Here is a 24,265-nt window from a genome sequence, read left to right on the forward strand (position 1 = left end):
TACAAAACTATAACGATTTCCTCATTCAAAAAACATTAATCTTACGTACTATGAGCATTTTAAACTATAAATACAACCTAAATCTATAATCTACATTTATTTGTTTTAAGAATACATTTAGCAAAATTTAGAATTGATTGAACGATTAAGTATCACACTTAAAAATGGCGATGCATGATAACTTTTTGGTAATAAAAATACATAAGTAGTGTAAGTATTACGTTTTTTCCGTGATCCGGACGGAAAGCGTCAACTCTCGATCCGCTGCGCTAAACGAATTTGCCTCTTACCGACTCTGTCGTACAGAAAAATAGTAGGTATACCTACACATCACCAGTAAATAAGAAAACCTCTGATCACATGTTTGTCGACCTCGTCTTCGCCTCGGCCGACTACCTATTACTTTTTGTGAATAGAGACATTTCTTACTTTAGGTACTGCCCTAGGTATGCAATCTCAACAAAACCAAAAGAAAATCTGCAAATGTAATCCAGTAAAATATAAATCGAAGAATTGACTTAAGTTTTAGATAAGCCTATTTGGCTTATTGATTGAGCCACAAGGATTAGAATTTAAACTTACAATGTATCGTCAAGCGGAAGTTTGGGACGCACGGGGTGACTTGAAACGCTATTACTTAAAACTAATGGAGATACTTGTGGAAATGACCCTGACATTGGCAATAAGCAAAATAGTGTCACATTAGGTACTTCCTTCCTCTTTTCCTAGTTCATAGTTACCCTCGTGTTCTAAATCACCCCTATTAATGATAGTTCTCATTCTTAAAGAATCACTAATTTAAGGCTTTACAAATATTTAATAAATAAGTAGCCTCTATCGAATAATTTCAAGACCTATTCTTATTTGTAACATTTAAAACTTTCGCGTTTTGAACATATATTAAATCATAACATCACATCATAACATCCGCGAAACGGCGCTATAGACCTGATAAAATTATGAGTAAATATATATTCTTATGTGCTTTACATTTAATAAATAAATTAAAATCATAGTTAATGCCAAGAACAAATTGTACTTGTTTATAATTCATGCCACTGAATATAAAATCAGGTAAAAGCATTACTCCTAACTCTTAGAATTGTAATAATTTGTAGTTATTCATACCCGTTGTTCAACAAATATACTCACTTCCATTTGTACAAAAAAAATATTTTGGTCTATTTAATTCGGATCTTAAAATAATGTAAAATGATATAATTCCATAAATAAGGTAAACGTACTAGTGCTCGACATGCTAATGCCCAATAGATGACACCTTGCTGTCACCTCTATTGACAATGACTTAAGTTTCAAGATGACATGTACTGGGCCCGCGTCGAGCACCAGTACGTTTATCTTACAAAATGTTGTTCTTAATGTCCGAATTTTGTTTAAGTACCTACATTATTTTAAGATCCGAATGTAATAAATACGTTGATGTACTGGAGGTAAGTTCATGTGGGATAAGAGAAACATTGTTTATTTTGCTCAGGGCAAGAGAAACAGTATGAGGAGGCCCCTACAAATGTTTCTCTTTCCCCAATGTTTATCTCACCCCATCTAACCTCTTCTTCTTCTTCCTCGCGTTATCCCGGCATTTTGCCACGGCTCATGGGAGCCTGGGGTCCGCTTGACAACTAATCCCATGATTTGACGTAGGCACTAGTTTTTACGAAAGCGACTGCCATCTGACCTTCCAACCCAGAGGGAAAACTAGGCCTTATTGGGATTAGTCCGGTTTCCTCACGATGTTTTCCTTCACCGAAAAGCGACTGGCAAATATCAAATGATATTTCGTACATAAGTTCCGAAAAACTATGACGAGCCGGGGTTTGAACCCGCGACCTCCGGATTAAAAGTCGCACGCTCTTACCGCTAGGCCACCAGCGCTTCTAACCTAACCCCCATCTAACCTAAGTTCTCGTATCTTACCTTTAACCCTTTGCGCCACTCCTATCGTGCGGCGCGTCCTAGCAGGAATACACGAAGATTGACAGTATGATTCTCTCTGTCTATGTTTGAAATGAGACAGTCCCAATCCCAAACTATAATATAAAGTGCTTCTTTTTTTTTTACCCCGATTTACCCCAATGCACCTTTTATTGAAGTGCACGAAACTGTCGTAGGCGTTTCCACGGCATTCTTATTTTATACCACGTCGGTGGCAAACAAGCATACGGGCCACCTGATGATAGAGGCAGATGATGATTATTTCGTATCTGATTCATTTTAGGGCTGATTAAGACGGCACGCGAACTCGCATGCGATTTTAGTTACATTGCGGACTGTTGGCTACGTCCAATTCAACCGACCGATCAAAGCCCGCAATGTAATGAAACTCGATGCGAGTTCTCGCATCGTCTAAATGAGCCTTCGTCTCGTTTCGTCAGATCACGCCATGCTACTCGTACTGTCGACCTGGCCGGAGATGGTGGTGACGGTGGTCAGCTCGGATCACTGGGATTTAGGCTTCGGTGCGGACTCGCAGGCGAATAGGAAAGAGAAGAAAGACTTCTTTTGGGCGAAAGCGATGAACTCATCTGGAAAGACAATTTGGAACTAGAGTCAGACCAAGAAAAGTCTGCAGCGGATTTGATAGCCCACGCAGTGCAAGGGTTATTTTAAACGTCAAGTTTCTATGCAATTATGACGTATAAAAAACACTTGCACCGGGTGGGCTATCAAATCCGCTGCAGACTTTTCTTGGTCCGATTCTATTAATATAGTTGCCAGCGTCCCCCCTCCCCACCGTTAACTGACCGATCGTAAACCTTGTTACAAAAGGCATAAGGTCGGTCCGATGGACAGTTAAGAGTGTTGCTGTTTATACCAACATAAGTTGCAAAATTTTGTCGATGTGGCATTTATGACAAACTGGTGAATCTGGAGATTCCGAAACACGAATAATTTTTGAAGTGAAAACTTCTTCAGCGGCGCTGAGCAGTTTTTGAGGTGGGGAAAAAATGATAAACTCGATTCAGCGTAACGCGTAGCGCGTAACGTAACGCTGACGTCATGTGTCACGGACAATGTTATTCACCAAAGAACTTTAGTCATAACGTATCATAATCAGGTCAATTGTTTAAAACTGGACTTTTCACAACATTCTAACTGTGAGATCCTCGTATTTCAGCCCGTACAAGATTAGACCATTGAGCTTTATTGCTTTATATCACTCAAATATAATTCAATAAAGCTACATCTTGATGAAATCGCCAATAAAAGTGAACTCTAGTACTGGTGAATAAAACTCAATATATCATGACCAAATATATTTAGATGCGAGGTCTGCAAGGTAACTTTACAATTTCTATTCGAGTTTTAAACAATTAACGCTACAAATTTGAATTTCGAATTTTAAACAAGATCACTGACCAGCAATTTCGGAACTAAAATTTTTCAATAGAAAGGAGGATGGGTCAATTATACATAGTGCTGCAGACATTTAAATTTGGACTAGTCATTGAGGTTTCACTTCTGTCGGCACTCCCGGAGTGCAACCCGTTGTTTTTTTTAAATAGGAAATTGAGGAATGATATTTTGGACTGTTCTGGGGATTAAAATCGGTGCGATTGACAGTTCTCCCTTTCGTGCTCTATCTTGGATTTTCTCCTAGACCTGGTCTATCTTTAGGCACTGATTTCTTGATAAGACCGTGAACTGAACAAGTAACCGTCAAAAAAATTTTTTGATACACACTTTTATTGCCGACTGTACTTTCTACCTTCTCTTCTTTGCATGTCTATCAAGTACTCCTCGAAACCTTTCACATGAGCCTAAACTCAATGTGTTTATGTTTTCCCATCGAAGAGTTCCTTTGGCTACCTTCCGACTACATCATCAGATCAGCTCCATATTAGTATATTATTGCATTGTCATCGGAAATACGGAAACATGCTCAATGAGACACCTGGAAGTGGTTAATTTATTTTCAAATTTGAAGCACCACACAAAGAGATAAATATGTGCAATGAAGCCAAATAAAAGTGTATAAAAACTAGCTTCATCTTTCCACACCTATTGACTGCTATGCTGTTCAACTTTTCACTCTGCCAGGGAGCCTAGTCAAGATGACAATAGTTGATAGAAAACGCCAATTGAATCTTAAATAATGCATGGAAATCTGTCATCAAAATGCATTTTTTAAGGATGACTCTCGTTAGACCGGGCCGTGTGCGGGCCAGAGCTTCCGGCGCTTACTTTTCTATGACATGACAGGCCATCACGTCATGCTTTCCATAGAAAACGATGCGCCGGAAGCTCCGGCCCGGACACGGCCCGGTCTAACTTGGTTTAACTTGATTGTCTGGATCCTCTAAAGCGCTAACGGCTGATGTTTATAATGTCATTCTTACCATAAGTGAGCCAGCCCTTCTCGTCCTGGTCGGCCTGGCCGAAGGTGTTGTGTGCGTCCTCCTGGCAGAGCCCGAGGCAGCGGCCCGCGATCTCCTCGAACGTTGCTGCGTTCACGCGACCCGTGCCCGTGCTGTCGTATAACTGGAAATATGGAAGGTATTTAAGGTAAGGGCATTTATTGAGTTAGTGTCTTTTCGAAAGGGCTCATTTCTCTATGAAAACCATTCAGTCAGCGTGCAGTTCCCATGCACATTGCAGTCGGGCTGCAGTCCATCTGTATCAGCCGGTAGGTATGTCAAGTTTCAGCTTAACCGAATAATGGGAAGTGGGTCTAATTGGGCTTGCAAGATATAACCAGAACGTACATATATTATATACAAACATTGCCAGTTAAATAAAAGCTTGTAAAAACAAAAGTCCCTATACTTATATACCTTGAAAGCGTAAGACAGGAGTTGTGTGAGTGGCGCGTGCTGCGTGATCAGGAACGCGGCGCACAGCAGGTAGTCGGGGAAGTAGATCAGACCGCTCGACGGCTGGAAACATACAATATACCTATGAATTTAAAGGTTGAGGGCTTGCTGACAAAAGTGCTATAAAAACGTGAAAATAACGGTCAGGTAAGCTAGTCAAGATCATCATAAATAGTCAAGCAAGAAAGGCCATAGTCGGTTTTCCATAGTAAGTTGGCCCTTAAATCAATTTGATTCTGGTTTTTTTTTGTGAGTACCTCTTATGGTGAAGGATATTTTTGCTGAGTATCAACATCCTACTAGTGACAGTTTTTGACTTATGATTTTATTTTATTTTTTCTTTAATGTATTGTTTTTCGGGATGTATTCAAGCGATTTGCTTAATTTTTTTAAATAGTGTTCTTTATTTAGGTATGCACCGATACTCAAAAAACGAATACCAGTTGTCATATAAAAAAAAAGAAAAATGAAGTAAAAAAAAAAATTTTTTTTAATGTCGTTGTGAAGTACGTACGTGAAGTAGTGACGGTACTTCCTGTCAAAAATTAGTAGCGACACCTCTAATATTTTCTTCTAGTTGTAGGCCAGACATTGGCCTACTACTTGCCTAAATATCAAAATTTTCCAAACGGTACTTCCTGTCAAAAATTTGCAATATGTGTGATCAAGTCCTGTACTCAATCGGTGTTTTTCAATGTAGTATACAAACATTAAGTTGTCATTGGCATTTTACTCTTAAATACGACAACCTGATAAGAAAACGCAAACATAATCGAAGAGTTTGTATACTACATTGAAAAACACCGATTGAGTACAGGACTTGATCACACATATTGCAAATTTTTGACAGGAAGTACCGTTTGGAAAATTTTGATATTTAGGCAAGTAGTAGGCCAATGTCTGGCCTACAACTAGAAGAAAATATTAGAGGTGTCGCTACTTCACAACAACATTTAAAAAAATGTTTTATTTTTTTTTTATTCATTTTTCTTTTCTTTTTATATGACAACTGGTATTCATTTTTTGAGTATCGGTGCATACCTAAATAAAGAACACTATTTAAAAAATTTAAACAAATCGCTTGAATACATCCCGAAAAACAATACATTAAAGAAAAAAAATAATAAAATCATAAGTCAAAAACTGTCACTAGTAGGATGTTGATACTCAGCAAAAATATCCTTCATCATAAGAGGTACTCATAAAAAAAAACCCGAATCGAATTGATTTAAGGGCCAACTTACTATGGAAAACCGACTATGGCCTTTCGTTATAATTCAGATTCCGCCGAGGAGTTGGAAGGCGAACCTAATATCATCGACGAAATTAAATCCCACAGACTTCGCTGGTTCTGCCACCTACTAAGAATGGGAGAGGATCGGGCGTACTTGGGAAGACCGACTGGAGGCCGTCCGGTGGGTCGGCCCAGGTACCGCTGGGGAGACAGTGTGGAAGCGGATCTGCGTCCGCTTCAAGTCGATAATTGGCAGGAAACGGCGCATGATCGAGAAAAGTGGCGCACTCTTCTTTCGGAGGCCAAGACCCTTTTTGGGTCGCTAGCCACATTAGTGAGTTAGTTTAGATTCCGTAATTTAAATATGATGCTATTTGTCCTGTGTGAGATGATACTAAGATCTTTGACACGGGCTTTCTGATTACAATGTGCTCGTAAAAACTTGACACATTGGTTCGGCGTAACAGTCAAGAGCATCATATTTCAGCTGAAAATTTTGTTATTTTGTGAAGACGCGTTATCCGGCGTGTTAGCCGATGGCAAAAGACTGCGTTTGTCCCTTCCTAAGACATTTAATATTAATAATATTATACATTCGTATGAGTACACTCTTAGGTAAGGGGCTGTCCATAAATTACGTCATCGATTTTTGACGATTTTGGACCCCCCCCCCCCCCTTATAATCATCCAAAAATCATGCTTCAAATGACCCCATTTCCTCCTACTTCATGCTACCGTCATCCGATGTCCAGATCCCCCCCCCCCCCTAATTTGAAATGACGTAATTTATGAATAGCCCCTAATGCGTGAAATATTTAGGGTGGACATAATTATATTGGTACGATAGTACGATTTCCTACATAGGTACTTGTCTTGGTGAAACTAAAATGTCACCTGTATAAAGAGCTGTGCGAGTCGCTGCGCCTCGGCCCCGGCGCGCGCCACGCCGAGCCGGCGCGCCAGCTCCTCCGCGCCCAGCCAGCGCGCGCGCCGTGCGACTCCTTGAGAGATCAGGTGCAGCTCGATCTGCGACCGCTCCAACCTGGAATGTCATCAAAACTTTCAATACGTGGTTCAAAGCCTTAGCCATGATGATAGGTGAATGTAGGTCATACTGAATGACGTTTATTTACTTAAACTTGAACGCACAAAATACTAAAACAATTACTAATGGCGCACTTGGTGATTTATTAATACGGGATCGACAACAAAATCATGAGATAAGTGGCAGTCTCATACAAAAACATGTATGGCGGTCGACGCTACCGGCGCAATGGCTTGGCCACAATATTGCGCGGCAGCGACAGCGGCGACTGACCATGCATTAAGACTGTTAAAAGTTAAGAAAAGCGATAACGATACGTTACTCGCCCCTGCACTCTACCGCTTGTCGCCGTACTTTTCAGTTAGTTAATCAAAAATATAGCCCAATAGAAAAAATAACATTAATGACTTTAGGTTACCCAAGTTGCGCCCTCAATTCAGCCACTTCCCGCACAGAGGGGGCGCTTGGGATGCCCAGTTGCTTAGCCTTGGCGATTAATCGGCAGTCGTCGTATGTGTAGTCCAACACTGGGACACCGAGGGCTCTGAAAACAATTTAATGTTGTGAATGACGTTTCCAAACGAACGGCTACCACCGCACAGTAGAGTTTACAGCTTCGAAACGATTCAGATACCGGTTTGTACCAATGAGTTTCTTGGCAGTAACGTACTTAATATCATTTAAAAATTATCTTGTTGCTTAATGAAGGAAAACATCATGAGAAAACCGCATTGAGTTATCGTGGTGAATACCTATAGCTCAAACTCTTCTGTGACCTGTGGCACCAATACCAGTATAAAAACAGCAAGGATGATCGATGATCATGATCACTTCATTAATTATTCATTTAGTTTCGTTATCTCATTAAACCTGTCTCAATTATGCCTATTCCACCTTTCAAAATTTCTAATTAAGTACACTCAAAAGCATAGAATACAGGTCACAAATTTCATTGGCCTTGAGAAACGTGCATCGAAATTCAAGACAAGGTCAACAGACAACACATATTTAGTCTAGATTCTATTGTTAGCGTAAAGTTAAGTAATAACTGCGACCTTACGGCACGGCCGCGACGAAACGGGAATGACCGTAACGGACGTTGTTTAGACAGTTCTGGCAAATGTGCCGCTATTATCTCGATTAAAAATAGCGAAGAGTAGGTGGAAAATTAACTGATGTGTAATATTATCATGTCTTCTTATCATTAAAAGAATATAACGTAATAATAGCAGTAGGTACATACTTCTTTTTAAACAAACTATCAAATAAAATGCGCCGTACTTATGGATATTATAAAAGCGTTTGATTAAGTAAGTATGTAGATGAATCGTCGATGTCGATCGAAGTGTCTATGGCATTCATGCCAATTCAAGATATTTACCGAATTTAATCTCATATAAGTTTGGCAGAGAGCATAGAATCGTCTCACATATGCCTAAAGTAAAAAATACAAGGGCTAATAAATATTAGGAGTACTGCAGGGAAGTGTATTAGTCCCGCTGTACATACCATACTGCCTTAGTGTTTGGGCAATAAGGACGTGTATACATTATTGGGAATTAGTCCGTGTCGATATTCCATGCCTTGACTACACATAGATAAACAAAATAAGCTAAGTACTTACTTAGCCATAACGTCGCGTACATTCCTGGCGTACAGCTTGGGGTCCCGTCGCTCCTCCTCGCTGGGGTAGTACACGGGTAGGAACTCGATCTCACAGGAGCTGTGGACTTGTGTCAGTGTTAGCCAGAGCAGCTTCAATCTGGAATTGCAAGATCAATTAATTTGAATAATAAAAGCCTTCGTCAACAAATGTAAGTGTTCAGATGCATGGTTGGACCCCGTTTTCCGTACTAGATTTCAAATTCTTTATTTATTCCTTCCGAGAATTTCAGACCTAGTTTTACTAATATAGAACCTACTTAATCTCCAGGTCTCTCCCAGGTACAGGTGACGGTGTCTCTGGCCAACGCCAGACCTCAACAGGTAGCGGATGGTGACCAGCTGTACACCTGGGTAGAAGTAGGTACTACACTTACGCTCCAGGTCCTTCCCAGGTCCAGGTGACGGTGTCCCTGGCGTTGGGGTACCGGATGGTGACCGGCTGTACGGGTACACCTGGGTAGAAGCCGCCGGACTTGAAGGTGATGAGGCAGGAGCGGTTTGTGCAGGTTCCTTCTGGGAAGATCAGGATCTGGAAATAGATGATGATACGTGACGTCATTTATCAGTATATTCTGCCACAAGTATCAAAAATGTAATTTAAAATAATTCCTTAAAGCTGTGTTCAAATTTATTTAACTTTCATGTTAGATTATTCTTTTTCTATGATGATGGAGTTGAGGAGGATATACGATTTCGATCAATAGTTAGTTGTGAGGTAGAATATTAATCGTTTTATTACATTTATTATAAAATTCGACCGGCACTAATGAAAATACAGCATGTTTATAATAATATATCAAGAGCGAAACTGACCGCCATCATTGCCATCAATATGTTTTAAAAAATTGAAATTGAAATTATTTATTTCAGGTATAATTATTTATTTGAAGTTTGGCAGTAGGCACTATTACCACATATAATCCGATTCTTATGAAAATATTAAATAATGACGGGTACAGTCACCTGCAATAATATGTTACTCTTCGAAGGCCGCGAAAATATGTGACACGTTCTTATGGCTCTACAAATATGATCGTGTCAGATATTTTTGCGACCTTCGAAGAGTAACATATTATTGCAGGTGACTGTACAAATGTCACATTATCAGTATTATCACATACCTGAGGCCAGTCCTCCTTAGATGTGGCCCGCTGGATAATCTCTTTAATGGTGTTGGCCCTGGAGTTGGGGTCGTCTCGCCAGACGTACACAGGTTGGGTGTAGTTTATCAATTCTGGAAAAGGGTAACATTGGATGAGATGTCGTTTAAATAACAATAGGATAGATTACCCCTTTGATAATAATGAGTTTTGAAATTAAGTCTAATACCTACCCATTTTACCCAAGCATTTAAAACAGAATTTCTGTTCGCAACTGAAATTTTTATTTTAAATTGAGCCCTATAAAATATAAATGATGCATTTTAGTTTGATCAAAACTTTATTATAAATTTTACAGGTATTAAAATTTACTTTTTGGTGATAAGCAACAATAGTTCATCGTCATAATTATATGTCTTTATGTTAGGGTCATACAGGCCTATTCGGATTTCGAGATGACAAGATCTTGAGACAATTTAGAGATCAACTACATAGATCTACATTAGATTTCGACTAGATGTGACTTGGATATCTAAGTCATAAGTAAGTAGTCATAACTTGTCGAAATCGTTCAAGAGGACCTCCAGAATCGCGGAAACGACAAATTTGACATATCTATCTTACAAATCTTTAAATTATCCGTATCGTAACTTGTTGAAGTCTAGTAGAAATCTAATTAATTTTCCGAATCGAGAAGATAATCGAAATAGGTAAGTACTCGTATTTACTTGAGCTTTCACACATACACCAAGTTTACCTACGCCATTACCACCAGTGTATGTATTTACCAAAGTTCTAAAAAGTGGTGGTCATCTCCACTACTCTCTATATTTCAAGAACTAGTAAACAAGCGCACATTTCTGGCATATTTACGGAAGCATCTGGTCAATATTGACAAAAAACTAGGAAGGTCAGCTAGCCGTCAATCGTCATAGCGGTAAACACTCGCAGTAAGGAATGGTAAATATTCGCAGAAACAAATACTTCACTGACCATTAATGTTTGAATGAGGTTTACAAATTGTCAATTATATTTCCCGTCGCCATGTAGTAAATGTTGAGAATTGCCGGCTGATTGCAGGGTGATTATGTTGAAAGTATGTAGCTGTAAGTTTATATTCCCTAAAAAAGGCTGCAGAGCTACTTTAAGATATACGCCGCAAAAACTGTATAAAGTCTTTACCTAAATTAAAGGAAAAATGGTAAAATTCACCGCTTCGGGCAAGACTGAAGCTTGCGATCTTTTGGAACACCGGTCGGATCGCTCTTAACAAACTTACCAGATGCGTGAGATTCTTCCATTCACTTAGACGTAACATCCCAAATGGGTCTTTGCATTAAACTACACACAAGCGTTGCCAAGTTGCCATACACTTGGAGTACTTAGGTGCCTACTTACCTACAGTATTTAGGACTACTAAGATAGCAAAAAACATGCGATACATGCTAGCGGGGAGCCTAATTTCGGCACGATTTCAAGCAAGCATTTCAAGCAAATAAATGATTTATGATTTATTGTTAGTCGGAATACTCGGAATCGTTTAGAAACTAAGCTGAGGGTTTATTTGGGTCATACACGTTTTATTGTATGCTTACCCATACAACCATTTCCAGTCGCCGTTACGACGCGGTGTTGACACATCTTGTGTCGACACCGTCTGTTTCGGTCACAATTCCAGTCGCAGAGTCGTCGCCGTGTCGACACAGTTACCAGAAATGGGGAAGGGTCGACACATGACACAAAGTGACATAAAGTGTGGTCGCCGTGTGCACACATTGTTTCGGGTTTGCGACTACTTTATGCCAAAATCATTCGTTCATTCGTTCATTTTGTTCCTGTCAAATGGAAACTGTCAGATGGAAAAATACTTAAATAAAAATAAGTGACATTAATACGCCATCTCTAAAACGGATTACAAGACGTAATTATATATTGTTTGCATTTATATTACAATATGACTTAAATTATTATGGGGAATTAAACTGCTCGAGTGATTTGATAAACTAAGTGTAATATAATCAACGCGCCACCACATTGTTTTAGTTTAGCCGGAAATGAAATTGTTTACTTCTCAGTGCCTGTGTTCATAACTATATTATTTGAAGCATTTTTAGTACTTTGATGCGTATACTATACTTAAATAACAGAAATAACGCTTTACATACTACGAAACTTGTTAATTATGATGTATAAATATGGTTTAAGGCTGAGAAATATTGCAGTCACAAAGTAGTTGCAATGTTTCGACTTTGTGTCGACTCTGTGTTGACACATGACACGCGCTGTCAAAAGTAATAACAAAGTTACTGGATTTGCAAAATGGCTCCTTGTTTTCAGATATTCTCAAAGTGTAAAAATGCCGTGGTCAAAGATGGGCATTAATAGATTAACTGTTTATTCGACTAATTAATGGAATAAAATTCTCAAATTTTAATCGCGATTAGTTTAGTCGACCTAACATAGATTGAAATTGAATTAATCTGAATATTAATCGAATAAATTATCGATTAAATCTCGATTGAAAGTTGACAGGGGGCCATTTTTGTACGTAAAAATAATAGAAATGTCTTGCATGCAGATGGTAGCAAAACACTTTGTCATAAAAGTCGAGATGGGTGTCGATATATAGGTTTTAGGGAGTGCCGATTTCGAAAATAATGACCATTTTGGAATCCGAAATGGCGGCCATGCACTATGTCATAAAAGTCGTCATGGGTGTCGTTTTATAGGTTTTGGGGGGCGCAGATTTCGAAAATAATGACCATTTTGGATTCCAAGATGGCGGCCATGCACTATGTCATAAAAGTCGTCATGTATGTCGTTTTATAGGTTTTAGGGGGCCCCGCTTTCGAAAATGATGACCATTTTGGAATCCAAAATGGCGGCCATGCACTATGTCATAAAAGTCGTCATGGGTGTCGTTTTATAGGTTTTGGGGGGCGCAGATTTCGAAAATGATAACATTTTCAATTTAAAAATGGCGGCAATGCACTATGTCATAAAAGTCGTCATGGATATCGTTTTATAAGGTTTTAGGGGGCGCAGATTTCGAAAATGATGACTATTTTGGATTCCACTTTTATGACAAAATACGTAGCCGCCATCTTGGATTATAAAATGATCATCATTTTCGAATTCTGCACTCCCTAAAACCTATAAATCGACATCCGTGACGACGCAAGTTATCTTTATTTTCAGATCTAACAAATTGCTACAGAATACAAAGGACAAAAAAGAAGCGAGGAGGTAATGAAACAAGCAAAAATACAGATGATTCCTCGACGCAATTGGGTGATTCTTAAATTGTGTCCAGATTTTTTTTGTCATAAAAGTTTATATTTTTCGCATATTACTCTCACAAGTTCCGTGACATTTCGACCTTGTAATTTTTTAAGTAAATGTTTTTGTTTATCTATGAGGATCTCACTAGAATAGTATAATCAAGGTATGTTTATATTTGATGAATGAAATAGTAACGCAAAAAAAATATATATTTGTGTCTTATTTTCCTGCCGAAGACTTTTATTTTACCTTTTCCTTCTACACAAGTTTGGCCAAGTAATAAGAATTTAGGGCTCTCAATTTTATTTTGACTTCTACAACAGTAAAGCTACGAGGCCATGTTTGGTATCGTTTTCGTATAAATTCGCAGTACCAAATTTAGTTAAGGTATCACATTGACACCATTCCGAAGTAAAAACATATAAACTTATTAAAATACTTTCTTTTAAACTCCTCTTCACGCTTAAACTGCTGAACAGTTTTAATTTAAATTTGGTACACATATATTTTGAGTCCCGAGACAGGATATAATAAGTTATCTCAAAAATCATCCTTTAAAGGTGTGAAATGAGGTGTAGGGGGGAATTCAGAATTGACTTCTTGAAGTTAATACTGTTTAAGTTTAGGTTTGAAGTCATGTTTTTTCATAATTTTTAACTAAATCAAAGATGTAGACCATCCCAAATTTCATATAAATCGGTTCAGCGGTTATTGATTTCCCGTACAAATTTCCACGCCACTTTTCACACCTTCAAAAGATGATTTTGGTTATAAGATCTATCCTATGTCCTGTTCCGGGACGCAAACTATTTCTATACCAAATTTCAACGAAATCGGTTCAGCGGTTAAGCGTCAAGAAGAGTTTCAAAAAAACCAAAAGTGCGAGTCGGACTCGCGTATTAAGGGTTCCGTACATTAAGTCCGACTCGCGCTTGACTGCACATTTCTAATAGGTTTTCCTGTCATCTATAGGTAAAGAACTATTTTGTGTATTCAGACGGACATACATACAGACGCACGAGTGATCCTATAAGGGTTCCGTTTTTTCCTTTTGAGGTACGGAACCCTAAAAAGATTTATTTTTATTTTGTGGAATGGTGTCAATGTGATATCTTAAATGGATTCAGCACCCCAGATTTATACGAAAACGATACCAAACACGGCCTAGCACCTTCACTGATATAGATATATCAAGATAAAATTGAGAGCCCTAAATAAACTTTCAAGAGCGGATATCTCAAAAACTATTCAACATATCGAAAAAATTGACTGAATAAACTTGTAACAAATTAAATTAACTTTCATTTTGTATAAGTGGCCATGTCGCTGAGATGCATAGTTTCCGAGATATAATCGAAAAACGGGAAAATGGGACCTTCAAAGCCCCCTCTCTCTCCCCCGCTCAAGGGCTACGGCCGGGGACTTTTGATATGTTCACCTCCTAACTTGCCAAACCGAGTTACGGAGTCAAAAATTGTGTTCCGAGCATTTCCCTCTACAACTTTTGGAGCATTCGTTGCCTGACCTAAGTAGCTTATTGAATTTCTTTAAAAACTTTTCTGTAAAAGGTTGACGGGTGTTGGGTGTTTATATGGTTTCGGTCGATTATTATCATTTGCATTGCCCATGATGACTTACTAGAATTACGAGCACACGAGACACTAATAGTAGTTTGACAAACCTTGGTTTTCAAGAGGTATTTTATATTGACATTTGCTGTCACAAATTTGCTGTCAGATTTAGTCGCAAACCGCACGCAAAGTGCACACAAATGTGTCGACACCTTGTTACGGAAAAGTGTAGACACGGCGACGACACTTTGTTTCGAAACAATTCTAGACACATTGTGTGGACTCTGTTACGACACATCTGACATTTAGTTACCACTTTGTGATTCTGCGACTGGAATGGTTATATGGGTAACTCGTTCGCCTCTTTCCTGTAGACATCGCATAATTAAGAGAATCGAAAACTTATTTTTACGCTGCACCCTTGCGCTGGTAGCCTAGCGGTAAGAGCGTGCGACTTTCAACCCGGAGGTCGCGGATTCAAACCCCGGCTAGAACCGATGAGTTTTTCGGAACTGATGTACGATACGAGTATATCATTTGATATTTACCAGTCGATATTATTGGGTGAAGGAAAAGATCGCGAGGAAAGCGCAATAACCCCGATAAGGACTTATTTCCCTCTTCCTTTCTTCTCTAGTTTCCCTTCAGTTAGCAGAGGCCTCTGCCTCAGTTAACTGAAGCGCTGGTTTCCTAGAATAGCGGTGCCGTCATATAGCGACCGTCTCCATACAAAATACTACTCTATCCATATTTAGTCGCATTTGTATCGAGATGGGCAGATGGCCGCTATTGATGGCTATTGATGATCCTCGGAAAACAGAGCATCCGAAGGGCTATTCCAAGTTCTTAGTATGACTTAGGTTCTACTTACAGGTAATGTAAAATGCCTGTACGTCGCATAAGGTTCACTCAGGTCACTTTTACCGCAGCGATCGCGTTCTTACTGCATGCAGACTTTTACTCTATTTTAATTATGGTCGATATTTAATACCGTAGCCTCCTAAGGCCCAGCCATACAAATGAAAAATCCAAAATTTTTCACTGAAATTTCAAACTTTAGTGCAGGGAATAGAGTTGATTTTGGTTTTGTTTGAAAATAGAACGAAACAAAACAAATGCGACTCTGTTCCAATTGAATATGATTTAAATTTCATCGAACTGAATAAGTACTATAGGTAGGACCTTGGGCCTTAGGAGGGTAGTATCGACTTTACAGTCATGTCGTTTGTTGAAATAAATAATGTTATAGTACCTGTTTAAGATAGAGCAAAAATAGACCCCTTATTAAAATTATAAATGATACTTAAACACAGAGGTAAAGGTTATATGCAAAATTATAATATTTAGAACGACGGATCTGCAGTACTACGATCGAGATCAGATACATACCTATCTACAAGCCAACGTTTCAAATGAGTCGGGACCATTTCGTGACTTACAAAGTATATTATGTTAAGTTGTGTCATTTTTGCCACGAATTAACGCTCTCTCTGTTTTCTATTCTCAAATATACACCGTGTTTTTTTTGATTTCCGTTAATTTCAAGGGTGCATTCCTGAGCTTAAATCAAGTAACTTTCTCAAAGACACCGATGTTCTAATTAAGTCCATTTCGGAGATAATCAATAATTTATTTTTTTCCTATAAGGCCTCTACAAGCGTGTACACTTGCCTTAGGGCCGGCTTACATATTGATTAGTGTTTAGAATGAGTTCATACATTTGCTACTAAACTTAAGTGCAATCTCGGTCGATTGATGTACGAAATGACATTGATATGTCACAGATTTCAATTGGTTGGTTGAGTTAAATGTAATGCCCGTGTTACAACAACGCTATATGCTACATTTAATTACTTTTTAAACAAAAAAAAAACAAAAAAAAAAACAACAAAAATTTTTTTTTTTGAAAATTAACTATGCCATTTAGTTCTTATAAACGTACTTAACTATACCCAGAAGTTAACGGAATTCAATAAAAACACGGTGTATAATATACATATTTACACGTCCGTCAGTGTCTTAGAGGCATGTTAATATAAGTATTTTTGGAACATCGGCCTCTAAAGATGTTTATGAAGTACAGTTACATAAAGAGAAAATTATACATAAGCATGTCTAAAAAATTTTTGATACCTAATCATAACGCACTTTTCAAACTGAACAAAACGTAATTTTTAACGCTCCTATCACGGAAATACGTAATTAACCGTTCGTAAACCTTAACACAAAGAGATAAGGACTATTCTTGATCAGTGTACCTATGTGTTGCCATGTAGGTACTCGTACTCCAACTGGGCACGCAACGCGATCTTTACGGGGCTCAACATTACTTGTGTAGGAAATAGGCATATTACCGTCAATTTCGTGTTTCAATTGCTTTTTAATTGTATAACTGTGTTTTAGATATTCTCACGGTGTTTTATTTTGAGGATACGTGATAGCTATCCAGCCGGTGGTTCAAACAAAGCTAAGGCGGTGAGAACAAAGTTCATGCCTTAATAGTTAGATTAGAGCCTAGATATTGTTAATATATGAACTACTTTTAACCCACGTCATATTTGTTTTTTTTTTGTTTGGATAGCGACACTAAAAACACATAGGTACCTACTTACATAGGTACTTACTCTGAAAATTTCAACTGTATTTTTTAATATTTAATTATTATTATTTAATATTAAGTTCAATTATCTTATCTTAAGTTTTGGAATAAGGCCCTGTTAACGCCCGTGGAAACACTATTATTATGCTCGCTCTCAATTTACTTCATAGCCATCACTGCAGTCAACTTAATTTGGAAGATAAATTAGCTCATAACCATATGTTAATTATACTGGTTTGCCACCGGTATTAGTGCCTACTACTAAATATCTACACTAACAGCAGTCCGTATCAACCATTAGAAATCCCTTATTTGTTTACCGTATTCTCACGCAACTATATGAAATAAAAAAATTTAAATACTCCCCGCGCTATATGCCAACAAAATCCATTTTATGCCAAAGTAGTCTTACATCCTCTTTAAACTCTTCAAACTGCTCAATCGATTTCTATGAATCATAGGCTAAGAACCACCGCATCCAAAAAAAACGCATCGAAATCGGCCCCTCCGTTGGAGACCTATGCCACGGACAGACGGGCACATAACACCCCTCTTTTGGCGTCGGGAGTTAAAAATTGACTTTCCAAGGCGTCTGTTTTTAGGGTTCCGTACCCAAAGCGTAAAAACGGGACGCTATTACTAAGACTCCACTGTCCGTCTGTCTGTCACCAGGCTGTATCTCATATAGCTGTATCAGATGATGTATTTTTGTTGCCGCTATAAGATAAATACTAAAAAGTACGGAACCCTCGATGGGCGAGTCCGACTCGCACTTGACCGGTTTTTTTTGTATGGCGGGGTAGAGCAGATACAGTCCATGCCAATAGTAGCGCTTAAGGCTGTGCATCGAAAAACATGACACTCCGTAATAGTTTTACAAAGGAAAATAGATAAGTAAGCAATGTAAGCATATTTCTTAGTGTCCGACCGAAGGTTCGGTTTCGGTTTCGGCCAGTTTCGGCCAAAAAAGCATGTTTCGGCTGTAGTTTCGGTTTCGGCCAAAAAACGGCCGAACCTTTCGGCCGGGCCGAAACTTACGAAATGGTACTTCGTACTATGAAACTAAACTATGTGACAAAGACCAAAAGCTGTGGAATAAGTAGGACAACAATATTAATACCTACATATACTGATTCATGTACTTATAGGTACAGAAATTAATTGGATTATTTTAAAACACAATTCCACTAATGAGGGCGCCACTAGACGGTTGACGCAGTCTTAAGATGCTGTCAATACCTATAACGCGCACACTGTCTAATTGTATCGGAGTGAATGAGATAGCACTGTCGCATGTTACTGGGCCCTGGGCAAGAGAATAATAAGAAAACTCATCATCTTCCTCGCGTAATCGCGTAATCAAGGGAGCCTGGGGTCCAATTGACAACTAATTCCAAGAATTGGCGTAGGCACTAGTTTTTACGAAACCGACTGCCATCAGACTGACCTTCTAACCCAGAGAGTAAACTAGGCGTTATCAGGACTAGTCCGGCTTCCTCACGATGTTACTAGTGCCGCAAAGTTGATCTTCTCAATAGTTAATATTTTGCGAGGCTGAACAGCTGACTATTGATTAAAACGAAGAATAAACCCTTAAAAGTGTCCCCAGTTTTTCATACGAATGCTCGACCTTAGCCTCACTTTTACCTCAATGTACCATTGGTTTTTTTTTTTTTTTTTTATAATAGGGTTTTTACACAAATTGACTAAGCCCCACGGTAAGCTCAAGAAGGCTTGTGTTGTGGGTACTCAGACAACGATATATATAATATATGAATACATAGAAAACAACCATGACTCAGGAACAAATATCTGTATCATCATACAAATAAATGCCCTTACCAGGATTCGAACCCGGGACCATCGGCTTTATAGGCAGGGTCACTACCCACTAGGCCAGACCGGTCGTCATGCGTTTGTGTACCACATGGCCTCTACTTCAGCTTATGCTCGGCCTGCGGTCTCGCTTTTTAATACGATGGACATTGGTTGGAGTCTGTGCTCAACTACTTATCCTGAAGCCTGATGCACAGCTTTGACTTCGCATGAAAGTTCGCCTCAATGGGGCACTTCGGACTTTTAGGCCCAGGTGAAGATCGGTACCCGGCCTTGCGATATTGTCAACAAAAAATTTCGGGCTCGCTGCGCTCGCGTTTTTGGTTGACTTCTACGTGTTAGCTTGACTGGTGAATGAATAGAGTTAGACCAAGAAAATTCTGCAATGATTTTGATAGCATACACAGCAGTAGCGGCGGCTTCATACAACCCGATTCCCACCGGCTTGCCTAAAATTTATTGCTACATATATATCCATAACGAAAACACTACGTATTACCTTGTAATCGATAACACGATTTACTAAAGCTTCACTATTGATTAAATTTCAACTAATCATAGCGGGCGCGCGGGCGACTAAGTTTAAGCTTGAGTATTCATTCATGAGCCACCACACACATACGAAAACTCACGCACACGCTCATAAAGTTTGCTAAAGAAAGTCCGCGTATTTACGCATCAAAATAACACGGTTTTGTATCGAGTTATTCATTTAAATAAAAACCTTAAACGTAACATGATAAGGTTTATATTGGAAAAATGCACGCACACAGTCAAAGTCCGCGAGTGGCGTAAGTCAGAGGGGCTACCGCGAAAACCGAAATTCGCAAATTGCGGGGATCTTACTCTTTTACTCCAATGAAGGCGTAATTAGAGTGACAGAGAAAAATGCCCGCAATTGACGATTTTCGGTATTGGCGGTAGCCCTACAGCACCACAAGTACCACAACGGTGTGCTGCTTCATTTGAATTTAAACCTTAAATACAAATAGGTAAGATTTATATTGGAGTGTAATGTTTCACAATTTTGAATCGAGTCGCGTTTGCCGCTCGTGTGGTTAATGTTGCCGTACCAAAACATTGAATTGAATTAATGGGTAATTTTTTTTTGTATTTTGCTATCATTAATACCAAATTTTCAAAAAACCTTTAAAAAAAGAAATTTTATTACAAAATCTAAGAATATTATGGAGTCGCAAGTTTAGTTAAGGTAATTTGATAACGAGGGTTTCTTCAAAGAAAGTACTGTTTATAAATTTGTAGTAATAGGTTTTGGAAGTCCGTAGGTCGTGGGTGAAAATGGAATAATATTATGACAACACTTCCGTTCCGGTTATTGCCAAGATTTGTTGTTATTGTTGTTTTTATTAGAGTTTTATAGGTTTTAATGAGATTTTACTTAGTTGTGTGCATATATTTATATATAAAGACTAAATCAGTGAATTTTTGAGTGTTTATTAGTGTTGCGTATTGTTCGTGCAGGTGTTTCAAGGTCAGTCCTTGTTTTTATTAGGTCGATCTGTATGTAACTAATGTAATGGAATCTAAGGTAACTAATTTAAACACCTTCCAAGGATCGTAGCGTCATGAAAATTGGCAGCTGTATGTAGTTCTGCTGACAATACAATTATTATTATTTATTTCCAAATATGCAAGTTTACAGTTCTAGACCAAAGCACTTACATACTACAATAATTAACATTAAATTACATTATATTAATACATGCATTGCACAGAATAATTCAAACCTTATTTCTAAAATATATACAGCCATATTATTAAATTACATTATAAATAATTTGCGAGTTAACATTATAAGAAATCATTAATTTTATTTTATATAAGTAAGTCAAATATAATACCATCATAATAATATATAAATCATGTCAAGTTTGAATTAATTGCCTACCTATATAGCTCTGCAATTGCCAAGATACAGCCTAACACGTCTCACATAATATCATACTGTCGAACTGATCTGATGATGGAGACAGGAGGTCGCCATAAGAACTCTGTGATGGAACAACGCAACCTAATTGTGTTAGGGGTTTTTAGAATTGTCTCGATGAGTATTAGTTGTCTGTCGTAAGAAAAGTATAGTCAGCGATAAAAGCTTGTACCAAAAATGAAATTTTTGCAAAAAACTTATTAGTTAGGATTGTTAGGAATTTAGGAGTAGGAATCCGCTTTTGTCATACACGACATACACTGTTTATGTGACGTCAGTGATGACAAGTATGGCAAAGGTGATTATACACTAACTGCAAAAGAACGAACTCAAGGACACACCTAGCGCTTTACTTTACCTTCGCTTATCATGAAAAAATAAGTACATAATGTAGGTGTTTTTTTTTTGCTCCGAGTTGTCTAGAGAAAAATTCCACGCGCCGCAACTGATACACAGTGCAACTAGTGCAAATGTTATTTCATAGAAGTTTTGACGTTTAAAATAACACTTGCACTGCGTGTGTTATCAAAATCGTTGCAGAATTATCTTGGTCTAACTCTTGTAATTTTCTTAAAAAACTGCTTAAGTAACATCAATTTCAAGGACATTGGGTGGTAGGGTTGCCAACTTTTTTTTGGCAAATATAGTATTTTCCAGAATAAGGCATCAAAAATATAGTACATTTCAAAAAAATATAGTACTTTTAGATAAAATACTAAACATGAGTGTAATACTCGTATACGTTTAATCGGAAATATAGTATTTTGGCGTACTATATATTTTTCCAAAAGTATATAGTACAGAGAGCCAAAATATAGTACAATACTATATAATATAGTACGGTTGGCAACCCTATTGGGTGGTGACAGCATCATAATATGTGTGTAGAAGCGGTTTTATTTCATTTTTTCAAAGTTTCGGTTTCGGTTTCGGCCGAAACTAGAGCCAAAGCCGAACATTCGGTTTCGGCAAAAAAACATGTTTCGGTCGGACACTAATATTTCTATATTTCGCGTATCAGTAATACACGTAACATAATTATCTTTTTTTGACAAACTATATACGGACGACCTCAACAATTACGGATTACGCCTGTTATGGGCCCGAATGTAATAGACAATATAATGACAGACTTTAGTGAGTACGCAACAGCTTATGTTATACCATGTAGCTTCTCTGATCATGATGCACAAATGCTAGAGTTGCCTGCGTCACTCAATCGAAAAGCTGAACCATGTAAATTTACACAAAAACGCATATTTTCCAAAAATGCCACAAGTAAATTTCAGCATGATCTCGAACTTATCGACTGGCACACAGCTTTTGCTAATAAAGATTGTAATAATAAAATAAACCAATTTTATGACATACTATTCCCACTGATCGAAAAATATTTTCCTTTAAAAAAGGTACAATCGCGAAAAAAACCTAATAAGTGGATAACCAAAGGCATAAGAAAATCTAGTCAAACAAAACGTAAGCTGCATAGTATAGCGCGCCACAATGCTGATGAATCCTTCCTGAAGTACTATAAACAATATAAAAATACATTCAAAACCGTCCTTACCCATGCCAAGAAAATGAACATGTATCGTACAATCAGTAACGCAAAAAATAAGGCCAAAACTGTATGGAATCTAGTTAAGGAAACTACAGGCAAATGTGTAAAGGCTCAATCTAAAATAACTCTAAGACTAGATAACGGCATTACTAGCGATAAAAAAGCAATAGCAAATGCGTTTAACAATCACTTTTTAAATGTAGGGATGTCATCGTGCAAGACAAAAAATAAGGAACATATAAAAGCTATGCACAAGCTAAAAGTAACTAACAGTAGTTCAATATTTTTGAGCCCGATAACAGAGTCGGAAGTCATCCGAACAGTAAAAAATCTTAAAAATAGTAACTCTACTGGACCAGATAATTTAAATACTAGATTCTTAAAAGATAATATTCACTTATTGTGTTCCCCATTATCCATAATATTTAATAGTTGTATAGAAAAAGGTATTTTTCCTGACCTGTTAAAAAAAGCTAAAGTAATAACCATACACAAAAAAGGAAGTCGCTCTGAACTAAATAATTATAGACCAATATCCCTGTTATGTGTCGTCTCAAAAATACTAGAGAAATGCTTAGCTGAGAGATTAGAAAGACACTTGACAAAACACAACATGTTAACTACACAGCAATATGGTTTTAGGAAAGGAAAAAATACTTCAAATGCTGTAATCAATTTAGTAACGGAAGTAATGTTTAATCTAAATAAAGGCTATAAGTGTGGCGGAGTATTCTGTGATCTGACAAAAGCATTCGACTGTGTCGATCACAGGATACTTCTCGACAAACTAGAATATTACGGAGTTCGTGGCTCTGCTCTGAATCTCTTTGAGTCATATTTAACTAACCGCACTCAATATGTGGAAATATCGTATGTAGATTCTGATAGCGTAGCTCGTTCTGAAGAAGCTGTAGTAAAATACGGGGTGTCTCAGGGCTCTGTACTAGGTCCATTATTATTTCTAATTTTCATAAACGATTTACCCCAATCTCTTACCTATGGAACACCTTATCTATACGCTGATGATACCAGTGTCATTTTGAATGCGACCACTACCCATGAGTTCAAAGTAATGATCAAAAAATGCTGGGAAGAAATCGAAAATTGGTTTACTGTCAATGGCCTTAGAATCAATCATGAGAAAAGTTATTACACTATATTTCGACGTAGCCCTAAAAGTACCGACTTCGACTGTGATGTACCAATACAGAAGGCCGAATGTATTAAATTTTTAGGGGTAGAACTCGATCCTTATCTGAGATGGAACAACCAGATAGACTCCATATGCAAAAGGCTGGCTAGTGCATGTTACTCCTTAAAATCACTTTCGAAAGTAGCTGATGTAACTATACTTAAAACTGTATACTTTTCCTACTTCGAGAGTATTATCAGATATTGTATAGAAGTATGGGGTAACGGAACGAACATAAACTCTATACTACTCTTGCAAAAAAAGGCACTACGAATTATTGTGGGATCTAAACACATACCAGTCACTCATCGCAATATGTTTATAGACCACAAAATATTTACAATTACGGCATTGTATTTATATCGAATATGCGTTTATATGTATGTCAATCAAAATAATT

The 24,265-nt window shown here is 37.9% G+C and overlaps 1 protein-coding gene across 2 annotated transcripts in view; it reads right to left on the reverse strand.

Moving 5' to 3' along the window:
* Positions 1 to 2,361: 2,361 nt before the first annotated feature.
* Positions 2,362 to 24,265, reverse strand: part of LOC134795678 (lysophosphatidylcholine acyltransferase) — a 60,288-nt gene continuing 38,384 nt past the window's right edge. Inside the window, exons 4-11 of one of the 2 annotated variants that reach the window (XM_063767609.1) lie at positions 9,898 to 10,010; positions 9,151 to 9,305; positions 8,736 to 8,873; positions 7,530 to 7,655; positions 6,961 to 7,108; positions 4,794 to 4,895; positions 4,359 to 4,500; positions 2,362 to 2,543 (exon numbers count right to left, since the gene is read on the reverse strand). In XM_063767609.1, the coding sequence (XP_063623679.1) occupies positions 2,458 to 2,543; positions 4,359 to 4,500; positions 4,794 to 4,895; positions 6,961 to 7,108; positions 7,530 to 7,655; positions 8,736 to 8,873; positions 9,151 to 9,305; positions 9,898 to 10,010 (1,010 nt within the window). In that variant the 3' untranslated portion in view covers positions 2,362 to 2,457. The remainder of the gene's footprint in view (positions 2,544 to 4,358; positions 4,501 to 4,793; positions 4,896 to 6,960; positions 7,109 to 7,529; positions 7,656 to 8,735; positions 8,874 to 9,150; positions 9,306 to 9,897; positions 10,011 to 24,265) is intronic. The other variant, XM_063767608.1, reaches the window with a different exon arrangement.

The sequence above is a fragment of the Cydia splendana genome, chromosome 12 (assembly GCF_910591565.1).
Source record: "Cydia splendana chromosome 12, ilCydSple1.2, whole genome shotgun sequence".
NCBI lineage: Eukaryota > Metazoa > Arthropoda > Insecta > Lepidoptera > Tortricidae > Cydia > Cydia splendana.